Source organism: Poromitra crassiceps, assembly GCF_964638095.1.
Source record: "Poromitra crassiceps genome assembly, chromosome: 2".
Classification (NCBI taxonomy): domain Eukaryota; kingdom Metazoa; phylum Chordata; class Actinopteri; order Beryciformes; family Melamphaidae; genus Poromitra; species Poromitra crassiceps.
This window is the reverse complement of record NC_139624.1, coordinates 22,136,261-22,153,507: the sequence shown is the minus strand read 5'-3', so window position 1 is coordinate 22,153,507 and position 17,247 is coordinate 22,136,261. Positions and strand designations below refer to the sequence as shown.

General features: G+C 44.8%; 1 protein-coding gene across 1 annotated transcript in view; it reads left to right on the top strand.

The window, feature by feature from the left end:
* Window positions 1-17,247, top strand: part of slc13a4 (solute carrier family 13 member 4) — a gene marked incomplete at both ends in the record, with an annotated part of 56,156 nt that continues 38,909 nt past the window's right edge. Inside the window, 2 exons of the mRNA XM_083657128.1 lie at window positions 1-123; window positions 12,809-12,937. Of these exons, the coding sequence (XP_083513254.1) occupies window positions 1-123; window positions 12,809-12,937 (252 nt within the window). The remainder of the gene's footprint in view (window positions 124-12,808; window positions 12,938-17,247) is intronic.

Below are 17,247 nucleotides of genomic sequence, written 5' to 3'. Positions count from 1 at the left end.
ATGAGGCTGGAGGCCGCAGCGCGGATGGACGTGTTCCGGAAGCTGTGGAGGGCGCGGAAGCTGATCCTGGTGGTGCTCATCCCGCTGTCCCTGCTGCCGCTGCCGCTCATCCACCCCACCAGCGTGAGTAGCCTCCAACACAAACCCAGACCCACTCCTGTTATTACAATGAAAATGACTATTTATAAACACTTGATTGATGCAAAATATGAGACTGGGAAGTTATGGGAACTTATAGAAATGGCTGCTGCGAGTTCTGAGAAATCAGCAAAGAAAGTCAAAACTTTCCTAAAGAGAGGGACAAGTGATGCATTTTAACTCATTCGTGACTGGCTAAGGGAAGATGCTGTACAAATGTCACAGGAAAACTATTAGTTACATTATTATTAGCCGGGGATATTAGTGGATACCATAGGAGATAAAAATGTCAAATGTAAAATCCATACTGAGTACGATCCTATAGAAAGCATGTTATAAGAATAGGGCCTATTATATGAGTAGTACATAACATGCAACAAAGTTATTAACTCATTAGTGACTACTGTAGACCAGTCAGGTTCTCAACTTTTTACACCAAGTACCACCTCAGAAATTACCACCACATGAAAGTATGAGAGGGAGGGAGCCCCGCGTACCACCAGTGGTACCCGTACCACAGGTTGAGAACCACTGCTATAGACACATTACACGTTCCTACAGGATTATTATAGATATCATAGAAATTTAAAAAATAACAGTACCATACACACTATTTGCTCCAATTATAGTATTTCTTCTGCTCTAAACAAATATCAAAGAAGTCATCAAAAAGAAAGCAAAGGGAAGCCGATGTAGCTTGCTAAGTAACAAACAAAATGAAATCATGGTGACATTTGAACACAGGAAATACCTAGTAAACACCCGATCCTACAGGAGGAACTGAGCATCCAACGGGTCGTGGTTTGTTGTTTTGAGAGGATCCTGGCTCAATGTTTGTGCTGCTAGTGTCCAGGCAGGATTGTTGGTGTGTGTGTGTGTGTGTGTGTGTGTGTGAGAGAGAGAGAGAGAGAGAGAGAAAGAGAGAGTGCAGAGAATCAATGAAAAGACACACTGTCTTGTTGTTTTGATTCTGATCCCAGAACAGTCCGGAGCTGTGTGGGTCATCAGCTGAGCGGTGTGTGTGAAGAGGAGATGTCGCGATATGTTGATGAGATGGAGATTTGTTGCACTGGCAAAAAAAAAAGGGGGTTTGTAATTCCTGGAACAAAGTGAAATTGCATTGGACACAAGTGGGATTCTCTCCTCAATGCATTATCCTCAGCAAACTGTGTATGAGTGTCCAGCAATGCCACAAATCCATCTTGCTACGGTCCAATCTACTATAATACCCGTCCGTGTGTGACTGGCCATTTTAGTCGGGCCTCACTCATAGAGTTGGCATGGAGCCTCTCCTCTCTCTCCCCAGAGGGTTTTTAGAGTCCACTTCCACGGTTCATTCCAACTCCGCTCAGGTGTGCTCCTGCACTCAGGTATGAGCTCCATCAGTAGATAGCGAATGGAGCTCTCCATGGTGCTGACCCTTTGTTCGCTCATTTTGACCACAAATTAGCCATTTTTGCCCATTTAGTCGACCCTAATTACCTAATTGAAAAATCCGGCTCCTTTAGGTCACCCGCAGGGGGTGCTCTTTACACTTCCTGAAAGATGCATACTGTAGCTGTGACCAAACACAATTTCTGCTCTCTCGCTCGCTCGCTCGCTCACTCACTCACGCTCACACAGAGATTTCACATTCTTTTTATAGGATTGGTTTGAATCTGAACCACCAGTGGTTTGCACCAATCAGTGCCCGTGATAGACGTGATAGACAGATGGTTCATTCAAACACCTGCCAGGTACTGTTATGTATATTCTTTTGAAAGGGCCTCCCCTTCCAGAGCGACTCGTTCCCACATGGTTATGTCAAAACAAACCATCTGTTAGTTTACCCTTACCCGCGACCATTTTATTTACGGTAAGGAACGGGTGAACGGTGAATGAGAACAGCCAACCAAGTGGATTTTTTTTTTTGCAGTGTGTGTGTGTGTGTGTGTGTGTGTGTGTGTGTGTGTGTGAGAGAGTGAGTGAGGGGGGTTGAGACAAAAAATACCCATCTCTTAGCAAGTCATCTAGTCTCACGTTCAGCCTTAAAAACGTATTTTTCTCCTAGTGACACATTCCGTCTGAGGGGGATAATTGACCTGATTGAAGAAACACGTTGTTTTTCAGCAGTAGCAAGTGGAAATATCACGTCACACTTGCAATGAGGTGAAAGAAGAACAAAAGAAATCAAACCAACCAACTAAAAACAGAAAAGCAAAATCCGCAATTAGACAGTTCCATAACCAAGTTGCTACTTGCTACTAGCAACGAGCTAGCGATGTTGTTGTTTCATAGCGACGGAGGGATTTGAGAGCGACACGCCGGGAGGGGAAAGGAAATCCATAAATGGTCAGAGGCGGTCGGTTGGAGCCAATGGCAGAGCTTGCAGGGAGCGGAAAGGGATTTTCTTCCGCTGCCGCCAGAGCCCCTCAAGTTCCTGTTACACAGCATTGAAACGAGGCTGACCCCAGAGGTTAGAGAAAAAAATATATATATTTTTTTTTACCGATGGGTCCCCAGAATTGAGGGTCATGTAAACGGCATATTCCGGTTGCATTTTCCGAGTTTGGCCCTTTTCTGAATTTAGCATTTTCTGATTAAACGTGCAGTATGTAATTTTCGCCCGCTAGGGGTCACTCTCCTGAAACCTGAGAGAGAGAGAGAGAGGGGTGGAAGAGAAGAAATAAGAGACGGCAGTGAAACAGAGCAGAGCTGTGTGTGTGTGTGTGTGTGTGTGTGTGTGTGGCGTCTAGATTGGCCAAATGCAGTGTGACGTCGGGTTGCGTGCCCCCAAAAGTTGGATCGCCCTGTACTCTCTCGACGTACGACCGCTGCATGTTTTTCACGCAGCCCCCCTGCTTCACCCACTGTCGGAGCCTGACGCACTACCCCCGTTGACTATGAATGGAGCACAGGGAGGCCAATGCAGAGCGCCGGAGTCTGTGTGAATCCAGCCTCAGTCCACTGATTGGCTCAGTGAATACAGGGGAGCGTTACTAACAGATCAGTTTTGACCTGATCTGCCTGTAAACAGTTCTCTGTTCTTATCTAAATACCAATCATCTCCATTTCCTAAGCACAGATAACACACAGTGGGCTGATGAGATCATCAACTGGTGTCAGTAACTTGTCTGTCAAACCTCCAGATGTTCAGTCAAACATTGACCCTCTCTGGCAGTGTTGGGGGTACGTCAGTACAAAAGGAACATAGGACATATATTACTTTTAGCAGTAACTCAGTCATATAACTTATTACAATAGGATTTCAGTAATATTATACCAGTTACTGTACTTTGTCAGGTAACACCAGTTACAAATTGAGTTAATTTTACATTTAAATAAAGATACAATCATTTCCTAATCAAATTGTGTGTTTTTATGCAAATAACCACTATCGATGACAATAACAAAGGAAAAGGATAACATTTAGAATTTTTGACGTTTTACACTGACTTCAAGAGGTTTTTCGGGAGGGTTCCGGGGCGACGATGTCATTCTGCTACTGCTGTTATTTTGGTGAAAGTAATGCAAAAGTAGTGTAATACAGTAAGTAACGAGTTACTGAGTAATATTGTAAAGTAACGTATTACTTTCAAATGAAAGTAATTAGTAATATGTAGTATATTACATTTTGAAAGTAACTTGCCCAACACTGCTCTCTGGGCTTTAAGGCATTACGTTTCAAACATATTAAATACTGAATGGCTTTGTAGCTGTCACAAATCTCCTATCATCAACCAGCTCTAGCTCCAACAGTGGAGTATTGTCTGTTATTTAAAGGGGTCCTATTATGCTTATTTTTCTGTCATATATATATAATATTACAATGTTGGCTGTTCATATTAAAGGTGCCAAAGTTTCAACTAATAAGCTAAAAATATGTGAAAGTTATCCAGGAGCAGGTGCGAATTGCCAGGGGAAGGGGGGATTTCCCTCCCTCTGCTTTTGATACCCCCTCCTCTGGTCATTCATTTTTCTGGCATGTGGGGATTTATTTATCCCTGCTTCTGGTCAGACTGAATTAGATGTTTGATTCTCTGCTCGAACCCGAGACTCGTAGGTCAAAGGCCGGGCCAGGTAGGAATTTCCCCTCCATTCTTTGGGCCGGTCTCGTGGTCAGAGGTATAGGCCTATCGTCTTTTTTCCTTTGTTTTTCTTTTAAATCATTGGGGGTGGGGAGTAAACTATTTGATGTGATACTCAGAACGTTGTAGCAGCTGCAGAGGGAATTGCGGCAGTGTATAGTGGCATGTACCGCGGCCTTCTGAGACAGTTTTAGCATCATGTAGCCTACCGCTGCCCTCTGAGGCAGTTTTAGCATCATGTATCCTACCGCGGCCTTCTGAGGCAGTGTTAGCATCATGTATCCTACCGCGGCCTTCTGAGGCAGTTTTAGCATCATGTATCCTACCGCGGCCTTCTGAGGCAGTGTTAGCAGCATCATGTATCCTACCGCGGCCTTCTGAGGCAGTTTTAGCATCATGTATTCTACCGCGGCCTTCTGAGGCAGTGTTAGCATCATGTAGCCTACCGCGGCCTTCTGAGGCAGTGTTAGCATCATGTATCCTACCGCGGCCCTCTGAGGCAGTGTTAGCATAATGTAGCCTACCGCGGCCCTCTGAGGCAGTTTTAGCATCATGTATCCTACCGCGGCCCTCTGAGGCAGTTTTAGCATCATGTATCCTACCGCGGCCTGCTGAGGCAGTGTTAGCATCATGTAGCCTACCACGGCCTGCTGAGGCAGTGTTAGCATAATGTAGCCTACTGCGGCCCTCTGAGGCAGTTTTAGCATCATGTATCCTACCGCGGCCCTCTGAGGCAGTTTTAGCATCATGTATCCTACCGCGGCCTGCTGAGGCAGTGTTAGCATCATGTAGCCTACCGCGGCCTGCTGAGGCAGTGTTAGCATCATGTAGCCTACCGTGGCCTTCTGAGGCAGTGTTAGCATAATGTAGCCTACTGCGGCCCTCTGAGGCAGTTTTAGCATCATGTATCCTACCGCGGCCTGCTGAGGCAGTGTTAGCATAATGTAGCCTACCGCGGCCCTCTGAGGCAGTTTTAGCATCATGTATCCTACCGCGGCCCTCTGAGGCAGTTTTAGCATCATGTATCCTACCGCGGCCTGCTGAGGCAGTGTTAGCATAATGTAGCCTACTGCGGCCCTCTGAGGCAGTTTTAGCATCATGTATCCTACCGCGGCCTGCTGAGGCAGTGTTAGCATAATGTAGCCTACTGCGGCCCTCTGAGGCAGTTTTAGCATCATGTATCCTACCGCGGCCCTCTGAGGCAGTTTTAGCATCATGTATCCTACCGCGGCCTGCTGAGGCAGTGTTAGCATAATGTAGCCTACCGCGGCCTTCTGAGGCAGTGTTAGCATCATGTAGCCTACCGCGGCTCTTTCAGGCAGTTTAACATCATGTAGCCTACCGCGGCCTGCTGAGGCAGTGTTAGCATCATGTATCCTACAGCGGTCTGCTGAGGCAGTGTTAGCGTCATGGACCCTACCACGTCCTGCTGATGCAGCGTTAGCATCATGTAGCCTACAGCGGCCTGCTGAGGCAGTGTTAGCATCATGTAGCCTACCGCGGCCTGCTGAGGCAGTGTTAGCATCATGTAGCCTACCGCGGCCTGCTGAGGTAGTGTTAGCATCATGTACCGTGGCCTGAGTTAAGGTCTTTGCACACAATCAGGTTGTCTTTCATATTTTTAAATCTGTCATCTGAAAAAAAAAAACCACAGAAACCTTGCACACTGAGTCGATGCGTTTTATTAATAAGTTTGTCGTTCTATTCGCAATGCAAGGCAAATATTTGTCCTCTCCTGTATCCACATTACAACATGACAGGTGACAGGCAGCGGTGGCTGATCTGCAGCAGCGGTGATGTAATGTGGACTGGAGAAGGCAGATGGCAGCAGGTCGTGGAATGGTAGCCGTATCGCACTGGACAGAGGCTCCGTGCTAACTTTCACCTCGCCAAGCCGGCTGTGGTGTGCTGTGGCCGGGTGCCGCAGCACCGCTCCCCGGGGAGAGGGGCCAGTGAGTGGGAGCGAGCACGCATCTCTCTGGCTGCATCTCCACTCAGACTGGAGCCTGCTCCTCTGGCTCTCTCCCCCAAACACAGACACACACTGGTCAAACAGCTCGCAAAAGGCTATTTATTGACTGAGGTGAAAAAGGCAGAAAATCAAACCTATTCAGAAAACTTGAATGACGGACGAAAGTTTCATAGTCAGTGTGTAAACATGAGTGATACAACATGAGGTCACATTTTATTTTCAAACGTGCAACAATTTCGGACGGAAAATACAGACTTGGTGTGAAAAAGCCTTTAGCATCGTGTACCGCTGAGGCAGTGTTAGCATCGTGTACCGCTGAGGCAGTGTTAGCATCATGTACCGCTGAGGCAGTGTTAGCATCGTGTACCGCTGAGGCAGTGTTAGCATCGTGTACTGCTGAGGCAGTGTTAGCATCGTGTACCGCTGAGGCAGTGTTAGCATCATGTACCGCTGAGGCAGTGTTAGCATCATGTACCGCTGAGGCAGTGTTAGCATCATGTACCGCTGAGGCAGTGTTAGCATCATGTACCGCTGAGGCAGTGTTAGCATCGTGTACCACTGAGGCAGTGTTAGCATCGTGTACCGCTGAGGCAGTGTTAGCATCGTGTACCGCTGAGGCAGTGTTAGCATCATGTACCGCTGAGGCAGTGTTAGCATCATGTACCGCTGAGGCAGTGTTAGCATCGTGTACCGCTGAGGCAGTGTTAGCATCGTGTACCGCTGAGGCAGTGTTAGCATCGTGTACCGCTGAGGCAGTGTTAGCATCGTGTACTGCTGAGGCAGTGTTAGCATCGTGTACCGCTGAGGCAGTGTTAGCATCATGTACCGCTGAGGCAGTGTTAGCATCCTGTACCACTGAGGCAGTGTTAGCATCGTGTACTGCTGAGGCAGTGTTAGCATCGTGTACCGCTGAGGCAATGTTACCATCATGTACCGCTGAGGCAGTGTTAGCATCGTGTACCGCTGAGGCAGTGTTAGCATCATGTACCGCTGAGGCAGTGTTAGCATCGTGTACCGCTGAGGCAGTGTTAGCATCATGTACCGCTGAGGCAGTGTTAGCATCGTGTACCGCTGAGGCAGTGTTAGCATCATGTACCGCTGAGGCAGTGTTAGCATCATGTACCGCTGAGGCAGTGTTAGCATCGTGTACCGCTGAGGCAGTGTTAGCATCATGTACCGCTGAGGCAGTGTTAGCATCATGTACCGCTGAGGCAGTGTTAGCATCGTGTACCGCTGAGGCAGTGTTAGCATCGTGTACCGCTGAGGCAGTGTTAGCATCATGTACCGCTGAGGCAGTGTTAGCATCCTGTACCGCTGAGGCAGTGTTAGCATCGTGTACCGCTGAGGCAGTGTTAGCATCATGTAGCGCTGAGGCAGTGTTAGCATCCTGTACCGCTGAGGCAGTGTTAGCATCATGTAGCGCTGAGGCAGTGTTAGCATCATGTACCGCTGAGGCAGTGTTAGCATCGTGTACCGCTGAGGCAGTGTTAGCATCATGTACCGCTGAGGCAGTGTTAGCATCGTGTAGCGCGACACACTGAGTCACAAATAAACCCAGTCCACCTCTCTGGCAGGCTGTCCGGCATCACATTCTTTCAGCGCCAGAGAGAACCAAGTGAACTTTAGCCTAGAAAGAAAGACAAAATCCCCTCAGTTCCTGCTAATCATAGCAGGTGTTGGCGTTCTCTCACCCATTACTTCCTAGAGATACACTGCAAATACTGTCCACTAGCCTACTGAGACGCTGTTTTCTTTAAAGTCGAGCTGCACCCAAGAATGTCTTTTCTTTTCTTTTAGTTCAAATACCTGGGTATGACTATGCAGTGCACCTATTTAATAATGTATGCAAAACAAATCACAACCATCTAATTTCTTTAGTTTTTCACACTTTTTCACATCAAAAGTTCGTTTTTCAACATTTAATTGATAACAGTAATTTACAGTTTGCTGACGTCACCTAGTACTATCAAATTTCTACCCCATTTCAACCAATCATTTCACGACATGCAGCTGTCAATCAAATCTTCATTTCAGGATCATTTTCTCTTCCAAATGAAGGGGAAAATGGCGCCTAGTGCCTGTCATCTGGCAGAGTTTCTAGCCCATAAACTAACTACTAACTTGAGCAATTATGCAAACTAAATCAAACGGTAATGTCTAAGAATGCAAAGAAATGTAACTGGCTCGTTAAAACACGCATTCCAGGAATATTATTTACATGTATAACGATAATGGCGCGCGCCTCCGAGCCTGACAGCCTCCCTGGCTGTCAGGGGTCGTCTCTCGGAGATTCCAGGCGGGCGGGTAGCACCTATGGATCGGATTGTCCGCTCGCTCCGCACGAAGCAGCTGGCTCCCTGGTACTCTGCGGATCCCACTCGCGTAGCATGACAACAGGCTGAATCCCACTGGATTTTGGGGTGGAACACGCCAGGATTGGCCAATGCCAAAGCCAGTCAGAATTGTCAAATCAAATCATCGACACATATATGGTCCGCCTCTCAATTCGTTTTCAGTGTCCGACGCTCGCGCTGGTGGATTCCGTTCCGGTTCACTTCGACTTTAAAGGACTGATCACCCTAAAATACAAAATACACATTTTTCCTCTCACCTGTAGTGCTATTTATCCATCTTAGATCGTTTTGTGTTAGTTGCCTGAGTTTTGGTGATATCGTGCTGTAGAGATGTCTGCCTCTCTCAAATACAGTACAATGGAACTGGATGGCACTTGGCTTGTGGTGCTAAAAGCACACAAACAAACAACCAAACAAAACTCAACAGCAATGTCTCTTTCCAGAAATCATGACCCGGTTACTCAAGATAATCCACAGACCTTGTTCCCAGTTTCACTAGAAACTATTTTCTTTCGACCGAACTACACCCAATAGCTGCTACTGTAGAGTTGCTGCTATAGACGGTTTTCACCAGAGCGCAACCCTACAGCACTTCCTTTTTCTCAGCATTCGGCAAACTGCAGAAATATTCACTCGACATCGTTACTTTTGTTTTCGCCGCTCAGCTGTATAGAGGGTTTTCACGGAATGGTCAGTCCTGCACTTGAATGTTTTTTCTTTTATGTCCATAGCAAACACTGCAACAGGAAGTGAGCGGGGGTTCAATTTAGAATGTTTTTGTTGTCAAGTTAAAACCGTCTATAGCTGCTGCAGTTTAATGTAGGAAGTAGATAGCAGCTAGTAGGTGTAGTTTGGTTGAAAGAAAATAGTCCCTATATGAAACTTTTTTTTATCCCCCCTAGGGTCGATATCTACTGTACAAACCCAGGCACCTAACACAAAACGATCTAGAGGGATAAATAGCACTACAGGTGAGAGGAAAAATATGTGTTTTGGATTTTAGGGTGAGCTGTCCCTTTAAAACAAGTAAACACAGTGCAGATAGGCTGAGATAAAGCTCTTCTTAATACAGTTGCGCAGTTTCACACTAGATTCAAAAATAGTTAAAATGAGATGATTGAAACTATCTCACAACAACATTGGAAGATTTTTGTAGCTATACTTACTTTTGTATATATTAATAAAAAAAACGAATGTAAGACTCAATGCTATATAGCCATGTTGTTACCATGTCTGCATACTAATGTAAGACTCAATGCTATATAGCCATGTTGTTACGATGTCTGCATAGATTCATTTCTGTCATTCAGGTAATAAGATAGCCTAAACAAGACAATAGAAATTGAAGAATTGGAGTCCAGTGTATTCTGTTTCTATTCCATTTCTTAAGATCCCTTTTTTGCAGGCTATACAGAAACACACCTCCAAATCAATTCTGACCTCTTTAAAAAAAAGATCTTTCTGTCATCACAATCCCAGCACGGACTCTCAAGAAATAGTGACTTGTGCTCTGACACGTGTCACCTTCTTGTTTTTCTCCGCTCACAATTAAGTCACGTTATTGCAAAAAGTTGCAGCAGCGACTCAGCAGTTCTCCCCCTCTGCTGACTAAGCACGTTTGCTGGGAGGGAAATTGCAAAAGCAAAAACTAAGCATGGACGAGTGTTTGTTTGCGGATCTGATTGAAGTTGCAGTCATGTTCAGATAACCTGAGAGCAATAATCAATGATCTGATACTGCTGAGTCAGACCTTATGACAACCCCCTCTCTGTCTCTCTCTCTCTTCCTCTCTCTCTCTGGATGTCTGTATACCTCTCTCGTCCTCTTTCGTGACCGAACAACCTCCCCTCTCTCAGTCTTCGTCCATAGTCCATGTTTGTTTCTGTTTATCTGACCGTTTGTCTTTTTTGTCCTCTTATGCCCCCACCACACGTGCCAACATTAGGGTTGAAAAAGCCCCTCCCCACCACCCTATATCCCCAAATCAGATCTGTCAGGTCCGTCAAAGCTCCATCAGTCATGTGAACCATTGTTCTGTTGATTGATGTTGACACCTTCTCCATAACAGTTTGGTACAGCAGTCTGGACACTCACTCCAAAAACAAACTACAGAGAATCATCAATAAATCCTCCAAAATAATCCACACCCCCCTTCCGTCACTTGAATCACTCCACCGCCAAAGGACAATAAATAGAGCTAAAAAAATCATTTCTGACCCCACTCACCCAGCATACCACATCTTCCAGCTGTTGCCCTCTGGGAGGCGCTACAGGTCTCTGCCCACCAAGACAACCCGTTTTTAAAACAGTTTCTTCCCCACTGCTATAAGGACACTGAACTCTATATAACAACCCCCATATCACTGCTGCTATAACTGTATTGTGTACTGTTATTGTGTTTTATGTATGTATGTATCATGATGTTGGACATTGCTTACGTATGAACTGTACTGAAAACAAATTCCACCAGCCTGGCTGTGTGGTCATTAAAGAATCTAATCTAATCTAATCTAATTTATGCTGCCTTGTATGACCCTATAGGGTTAGGGTTAAAGGGAGACTCATGGGTATCTATAGAACCTATTTTCATTCAGATATCTTGAGGTGAGAGATAGGGATGGACATTTTAAGCAATTTAAATACTCTCCTTCTATTATGAACGAGTACTCGAGTACTAGCGTGGGGGAGGGGGGTCTGTGTGATTACTACGGTAATGACGGAGCAGGGGTAATCTGCTGTGTGTGGGGCTGTTCACACATAACGTTTGCATTTTTGCATGGAGAAAGCGTTACCTGGAGCATATGAGGAGAGGGACTGACTGACTGTGATATTAGGTGAGGTGACGCTAAGCTAACGTCTAAAGCCTACCTCAGACAGCATCTCCGATGGTTGGATGGATGGCATTTGCGCTTCGGAGCAGACAATAGTGTTGTGAAACAAGCGAAGGCTCAATTCCAATACATGTCCATTGTCCAGTATCATCCATTTTACTTTATGATCACTGTTACACTAACGTAAATCCACGGATTACAAGGTCCGGTGTTCTGCCAAAAAGTGAAAACTGACCACTGACCACCAGTGTGATTAACGTTACAGCTGCAGCTACATAGTGATCACCATGAAGCGATTGTCTCCCAAAAAGCGATTCTTTCTTCACATTTCTTGTGACTAACGTTATGGGAAATGACAGTGTAGTCAGTAAACTACTGCAAAGTTTTGAATGAGTTTTATCGGTCGTGCGCTATGAAGAAGCGTGCATCTGTCTCCTTTGGGAGCATATCTTCAGCCACCATTTTCGGGATGAGCTGGAAAACTTGCGGTTAAAATTTTCAAAATAATGTTACTTAAACAAAAGTAAATAGCTTATTTATGCACGTTGGAGGAGAAAAGGGTATTTCAACGAACGAAGCAGCAAACCTTGTATCAAAATACTCGTTGTGATGTTATATGGCGTGAAACTATGGCTGTAATGTATTACTCAAAATAAATAAGGTTACAACTTACGTTACAATAAGCCTTTTATTTTGAAAGCAACAAAGCGGATGACGTACTTACATTCTGGCTGACTTGACGCCCGTGCAGTTCATGCTGCCAGATCCACATAACGATGCATTCGTAGATTTAGGCCATTTTTAAAGGCGTGGGGAGTTGGGCAAGTACCCGAACAGCGGAAACGTCACTCGAGTACTGACGTTATGAACGAGTACTCGAGTACCCGAGTACTCCCACCCATCCCTAGTGAGAGATCAAGGAACCCCTTTGAATATAATTTTTCCCTGGCCAAAATCTTGCCAACTTTGGGGGCCACACTGTGTTCATCTGGGCCTGGGCTTTGTTTTCCTTCTGCCTTCATTAATTTGAGATTAACCCACTTGTTATTGGCAAAGATGTTTGACTAAATGTTCTGCTCTTGTAAAAGTACAACGGGTGCAGGTCAGGAGCTGCACCTGCCCAGGAAATAAAGGCGACTGTGTTCATGCACAAAGTTAATACCCACATGGTACAAAACTAACACCTGAATCACTTTCAGAAAAATACAATTCTTCAGTTTAAAGGTGTGAGAGAGTGTATCTTTGTTGAATTATCTGTGACATTTTGATATAATGATGACTGTAAACGGAGTCCATGTTGGAGCTGGTTGCTGTCCTCTGTGTCACTCCAGTAGTATTGTTAGTTCTAGCAGCAGAGATGCCGCATTACAGGCAGCGCCAGTAGTATGAAATGGTATACTCTTCCTGTCTCCTAACTGGGCGTGGTCACCTCTCCCCCTGCTGCAGGAAGCATGCTGTGCGTACGTGCTGATGGTGACGGCGGTCTACTGGGTGTCGGAGGCGGTCCCCCTAGGTGCTGCTGCTCTGGTGCCTGCCTTCCTCTACCCGCTGTTCGGGGTGCTCAAGTCCAGCGAGGTGAGTCCGTTCAGCCTCTCTGCCTGATGGCGGTTTTAGTGATTCAGATAACCCGGCTCTGGAAGAAGAAATAATCTGATTGGTTGAGCTTAAACCTCAGTGGGCAGAGCCAGATAATCACAGTTGTGAAGAAAGGAAGAAAAAAAAATACAATCTGGTGGTAAGCCTTTGCTTTTCCCACAACACGGTAGGCTACTTCTGCAAGAAGTGCTACCCAGCGATTTAGTGAGCTAACAACTGCTATGCTAACGTCAGGTGACGTTAGCTTAGCAGCTGTTTAGTGAGCTAACAGCTGCTATGCTAACGTCAGGTGACGCTATCATGATCTGCTTTTTATTTCTCCAGGCAGCACTTTTTCCTCATACAAAGTGCTGTGTGAACAGCCCCAAACAGAACTGACCTTTGAACTTATGCTCCATACACAATCAATAGCATGGCGCTGACTTTGTTGAACCATAAGGTTTCTGTAGAGTTCCTGCAGCAAAATGAGGTTTAAATTCTGGTTCATACCGACCCGTTAGCAATGCAAGACGACTAGTAACTTGTTGTGAGAATGCAACTCAGCACCTTATGGCTCCACAAAGTCACTGCCCCATCCATGGTCAATTTACATCCCAGTGACATCACAAATGGCTTTCTGCCTCTCTGATTTTCACATTTTCCTTCATCATCATCATCATCATCATCATCATCATGGCTCAGTCCCATTCATTAGCAGCACAAAGTCAACATTACAGTGTGACCATTGACAGTACATAATATGGACCACCTTAGCTATATGTTTTTGACACAGCAAAATGAAGCTCACTTCCCGATATTGTTTGATTTCGTTTGATTGGATGAATGGATTTTCCTGTTGCATTGTGGGAAATCTGTTCAAACCTGGAGCCGGGAAAACAGGAAAGGGCGTGAGCGTGGACGGGACTCGGGGGAGGGTTTCCTCCGCCACGGCATCCATCTTGTTCATGTTATTTTCCCTGCTAGCCGTTAGCTTGGCTAACAAATGTTGCTAACGTTAGTTGCTATTGCTAGCCTTGCTCCATTGCTCTCACATTGAATACAATAGCCCGAAGAAAAACCAGAGTATTATTTCCTCCAGACCTCGCGCGGCGTCACCAGCCTGCCGCTTGCATCTTCCACAAAATCGAGGTAATCTTATTTTCTAACGTAACGCTAATTACATAGCATGACATTAACGCTAGCTACGTTAGACTAGAGTAGCATAAGTTAACGTTATACAACGTTAAACAGTATTGCATGCTGCACAGATTCGGACGTAGACAGAAAACAAACGCAGTTCTGTTTACCTAGGTTACCTCTTTGAGATGAGGCAGACTCAAAGCATACTCATGATCTACCAGCTATAGCGTTATATATCTAGCTAACGTTAGATCAACTATCAATCAATGAGAGGGAACAAGGGGGTTAAACTCCTCTGGATAGTTTATCCACCTCTGCATTTACAGTATTTACCAATTGCACGTAGTGTTGGGTAAGCAAACGTTAACGTTATACAGTGATTAACAGTGTCTAGTATTGCATGCTGCACAGATTCGGACGTAGACAGAAAACAAACGCAGTTCTGTTTACCTAGGTTACCTCTTTGAGATGAGGCAGACTCAAAGCATACTCATATGATCTACCAGCTATAGCGTTATATATCTAGCTAACGTTAGATCAACTATCAATCAATGAGGGGGAACAAGGGGGTTAAACTCCTCTGGATACTTTATCCACCTCTGCATTTACAGTATTTACCAATCGCACGTAGTGTTGGGTAAGCAGACATTAACGTTATACAGTGATTAACAGTGTCTAATTCGTTTCTTCCAGGGGTAGGCGCCGTCCAGTACCGATGGGACACACAACAGAGGATTATGATTTGTGACGATCAAAGCTATAATATTCTGTTCTCCTGAGATTAACGCTAAACTACATGTTACTGCTGATCAGTTGTTTCAACATAGGAAATTGCCATAACACACAAGCCAAATGCTGACATGAGAGATTTGCTTTGAACAAGTTGTAGCCTAGCTAGTATCTGCCAGTGACCGGAGAATATTGTTATATTTGCTTGTTTTAATGCTTTTGTCAATAAACATTGTCAACAAAGATAGCCTTGTTGTATATTATCATGTATCTGAATGTCGCAAATATGATCGCGCAGAACGATCCATTAGTTGTCTGGTCAGAGGCAGGTTGGATAAAATGATCAGATGTGATATAAAGATTGTTGATGTCGAGTGAACACGAACTACGAACCGAAGATTGGACCATGAGGACATGACGACGGAGAAACAAGCGATCAGCAGTCTGCTTCAATCAACGAATGCTTTATATTTATTGAAATGAAATATGGTGATATCTGGTGGTCTGAAATTACTCTCTCTAGCTAGGCTAACTGGCTCATATTATGTCATATTATTGTAACGTCTGAATCAGCGTTTCATAACTTTATAATAGCCTAACGTTACTGTATAGCCTGGATGACAAATGCTACCCATCCTTCCATTGGTGTATGCTGCCTTTAGCTTGTGGTATTATGGTACAGTAATATTGTCTAGCTATAGACAGACAAGTTTATCTGAAATCAGGGTGACAAGATCCCTGCTGCTAGCTCGTCTGCCTTTCTGTGTCACAGAGTATCTATGTTTACAGTATCTTAACAGACTGCATTACATGCTACACCATGCAAATATATTTCGATATAATTCAAACAATGGTTCCAATCCTTAACCATACCATGGTGGGCTGGACTGTGTATTGCTGTGAAAAAGTTAAATTTGATTGTTTCAAGTGTTACACGTGGTTACACGTTATATTTTTAATTGAGCTTTGCGGAATACCTCAACACAATTGTGTATCAGCTTTAAATGTCCAATATATACAGCATTAAACAAACGACCAGCAGCATTCAAATGTGCAAAAACGTTATATTTATTGAAATGTGGTGATCATGTCACAAGTCACATTACATAACGATATAGCGTTAGGTGTTCTTTTGATCAACAGACCTCGGGGGCTCTATACTGTTGCTAGCTAGCTAGCCGCAGATCAGCTCTGAAGCCCCAACTTCAGAGCTGCCCGTCCACTAAAACCCGATTTCGATATAGCGTTTTAGGTGTTCTTTTGATCAACATACCTCATAACGGGGATCTATACTATTACGTGTGTCTACTAACATCATTAAAATATCATAAGGGTAACGCTGTTTCTGTTATTTTACTTTTAATCTCTGGCTACGTTGCTAGCTAGCTAGCTAGCCTGCCTTGGCAACTGGTTGGAATCATCTGGTTTCCTGTGGCTGGTGTAAATCAAAGAAAATCCCGCCCCCAAAGTTATAATTTTTATCGGCTCTTTTACTCGAAATGGGACCATAATTTAGAAAACGGAGCCCAGGAGAGCATGAAAAAGACTTGAAATTGTTTATTCAGACCATAAGCTCATTCGGAAAATGTTTATTTAAGACACAGAACGAGAGAGAAGTCGGCTCATTTTTACATTGGAGCCAATGTACGTGTCGTCACTTCCGGACCTGACGTGCGCCCCCCGGCGGGATTTTCGAATTAATGGAATTCCAGAACTGGCTTCATACATTCCCTAGTTGACTTGCCCACTGAGTGTGACTAACGAACGGACGGACAGACGGACGAGACGGATCCATAGTCCCCCCTTAGGTGCGGGACAACAATATAGAATATCTCCTGAGTTGATGACAGCTGCTGTGCAGTGATGTACAACAGGAGGGGACACTCCAATCACATTGACTTTGTCCTTTAAGTTGACGTCCTTTAAGTAGCGACGTAACATTTAAGAAATCACAAAAGATGGATAGTTGCAGGATGAGGGCAACTTACGCAATGAATTCTATTGTAAATGTCACAAACCTTGTCTCAGTTTCAGGAATGTATTGGTGTCATTTAGAGGGTCCAATCCAATCTCCCCCCACAGACGCCCCCCGACCCAAAAAAACAGGAATAGCGTAAAGGCAGAGATATGGGGTTTAGCCAGGCGCTCAGATGTCTGTACGGCCGCTGTGAGGATACACTGCAGGAATGTGGGTGAAAGGACTTTGTGTGCTGACGTACATGACTCGGACCGGGTCACCCTGTACGGATGGAGTGTGTTTTTTTAACCCTTATTTCACCAGGAAGTCCCAATGAGATGATGAGACATGTCTTTTACAAGAGAGACCTGGCCAAGGTAGCAGCCATACAGAAACACATGACACACATTCAAATACAACTTATACAACATGAATACAGAATCCACAATAGAACAGAAGAACGGCTATTTAAAGACAATGGCCT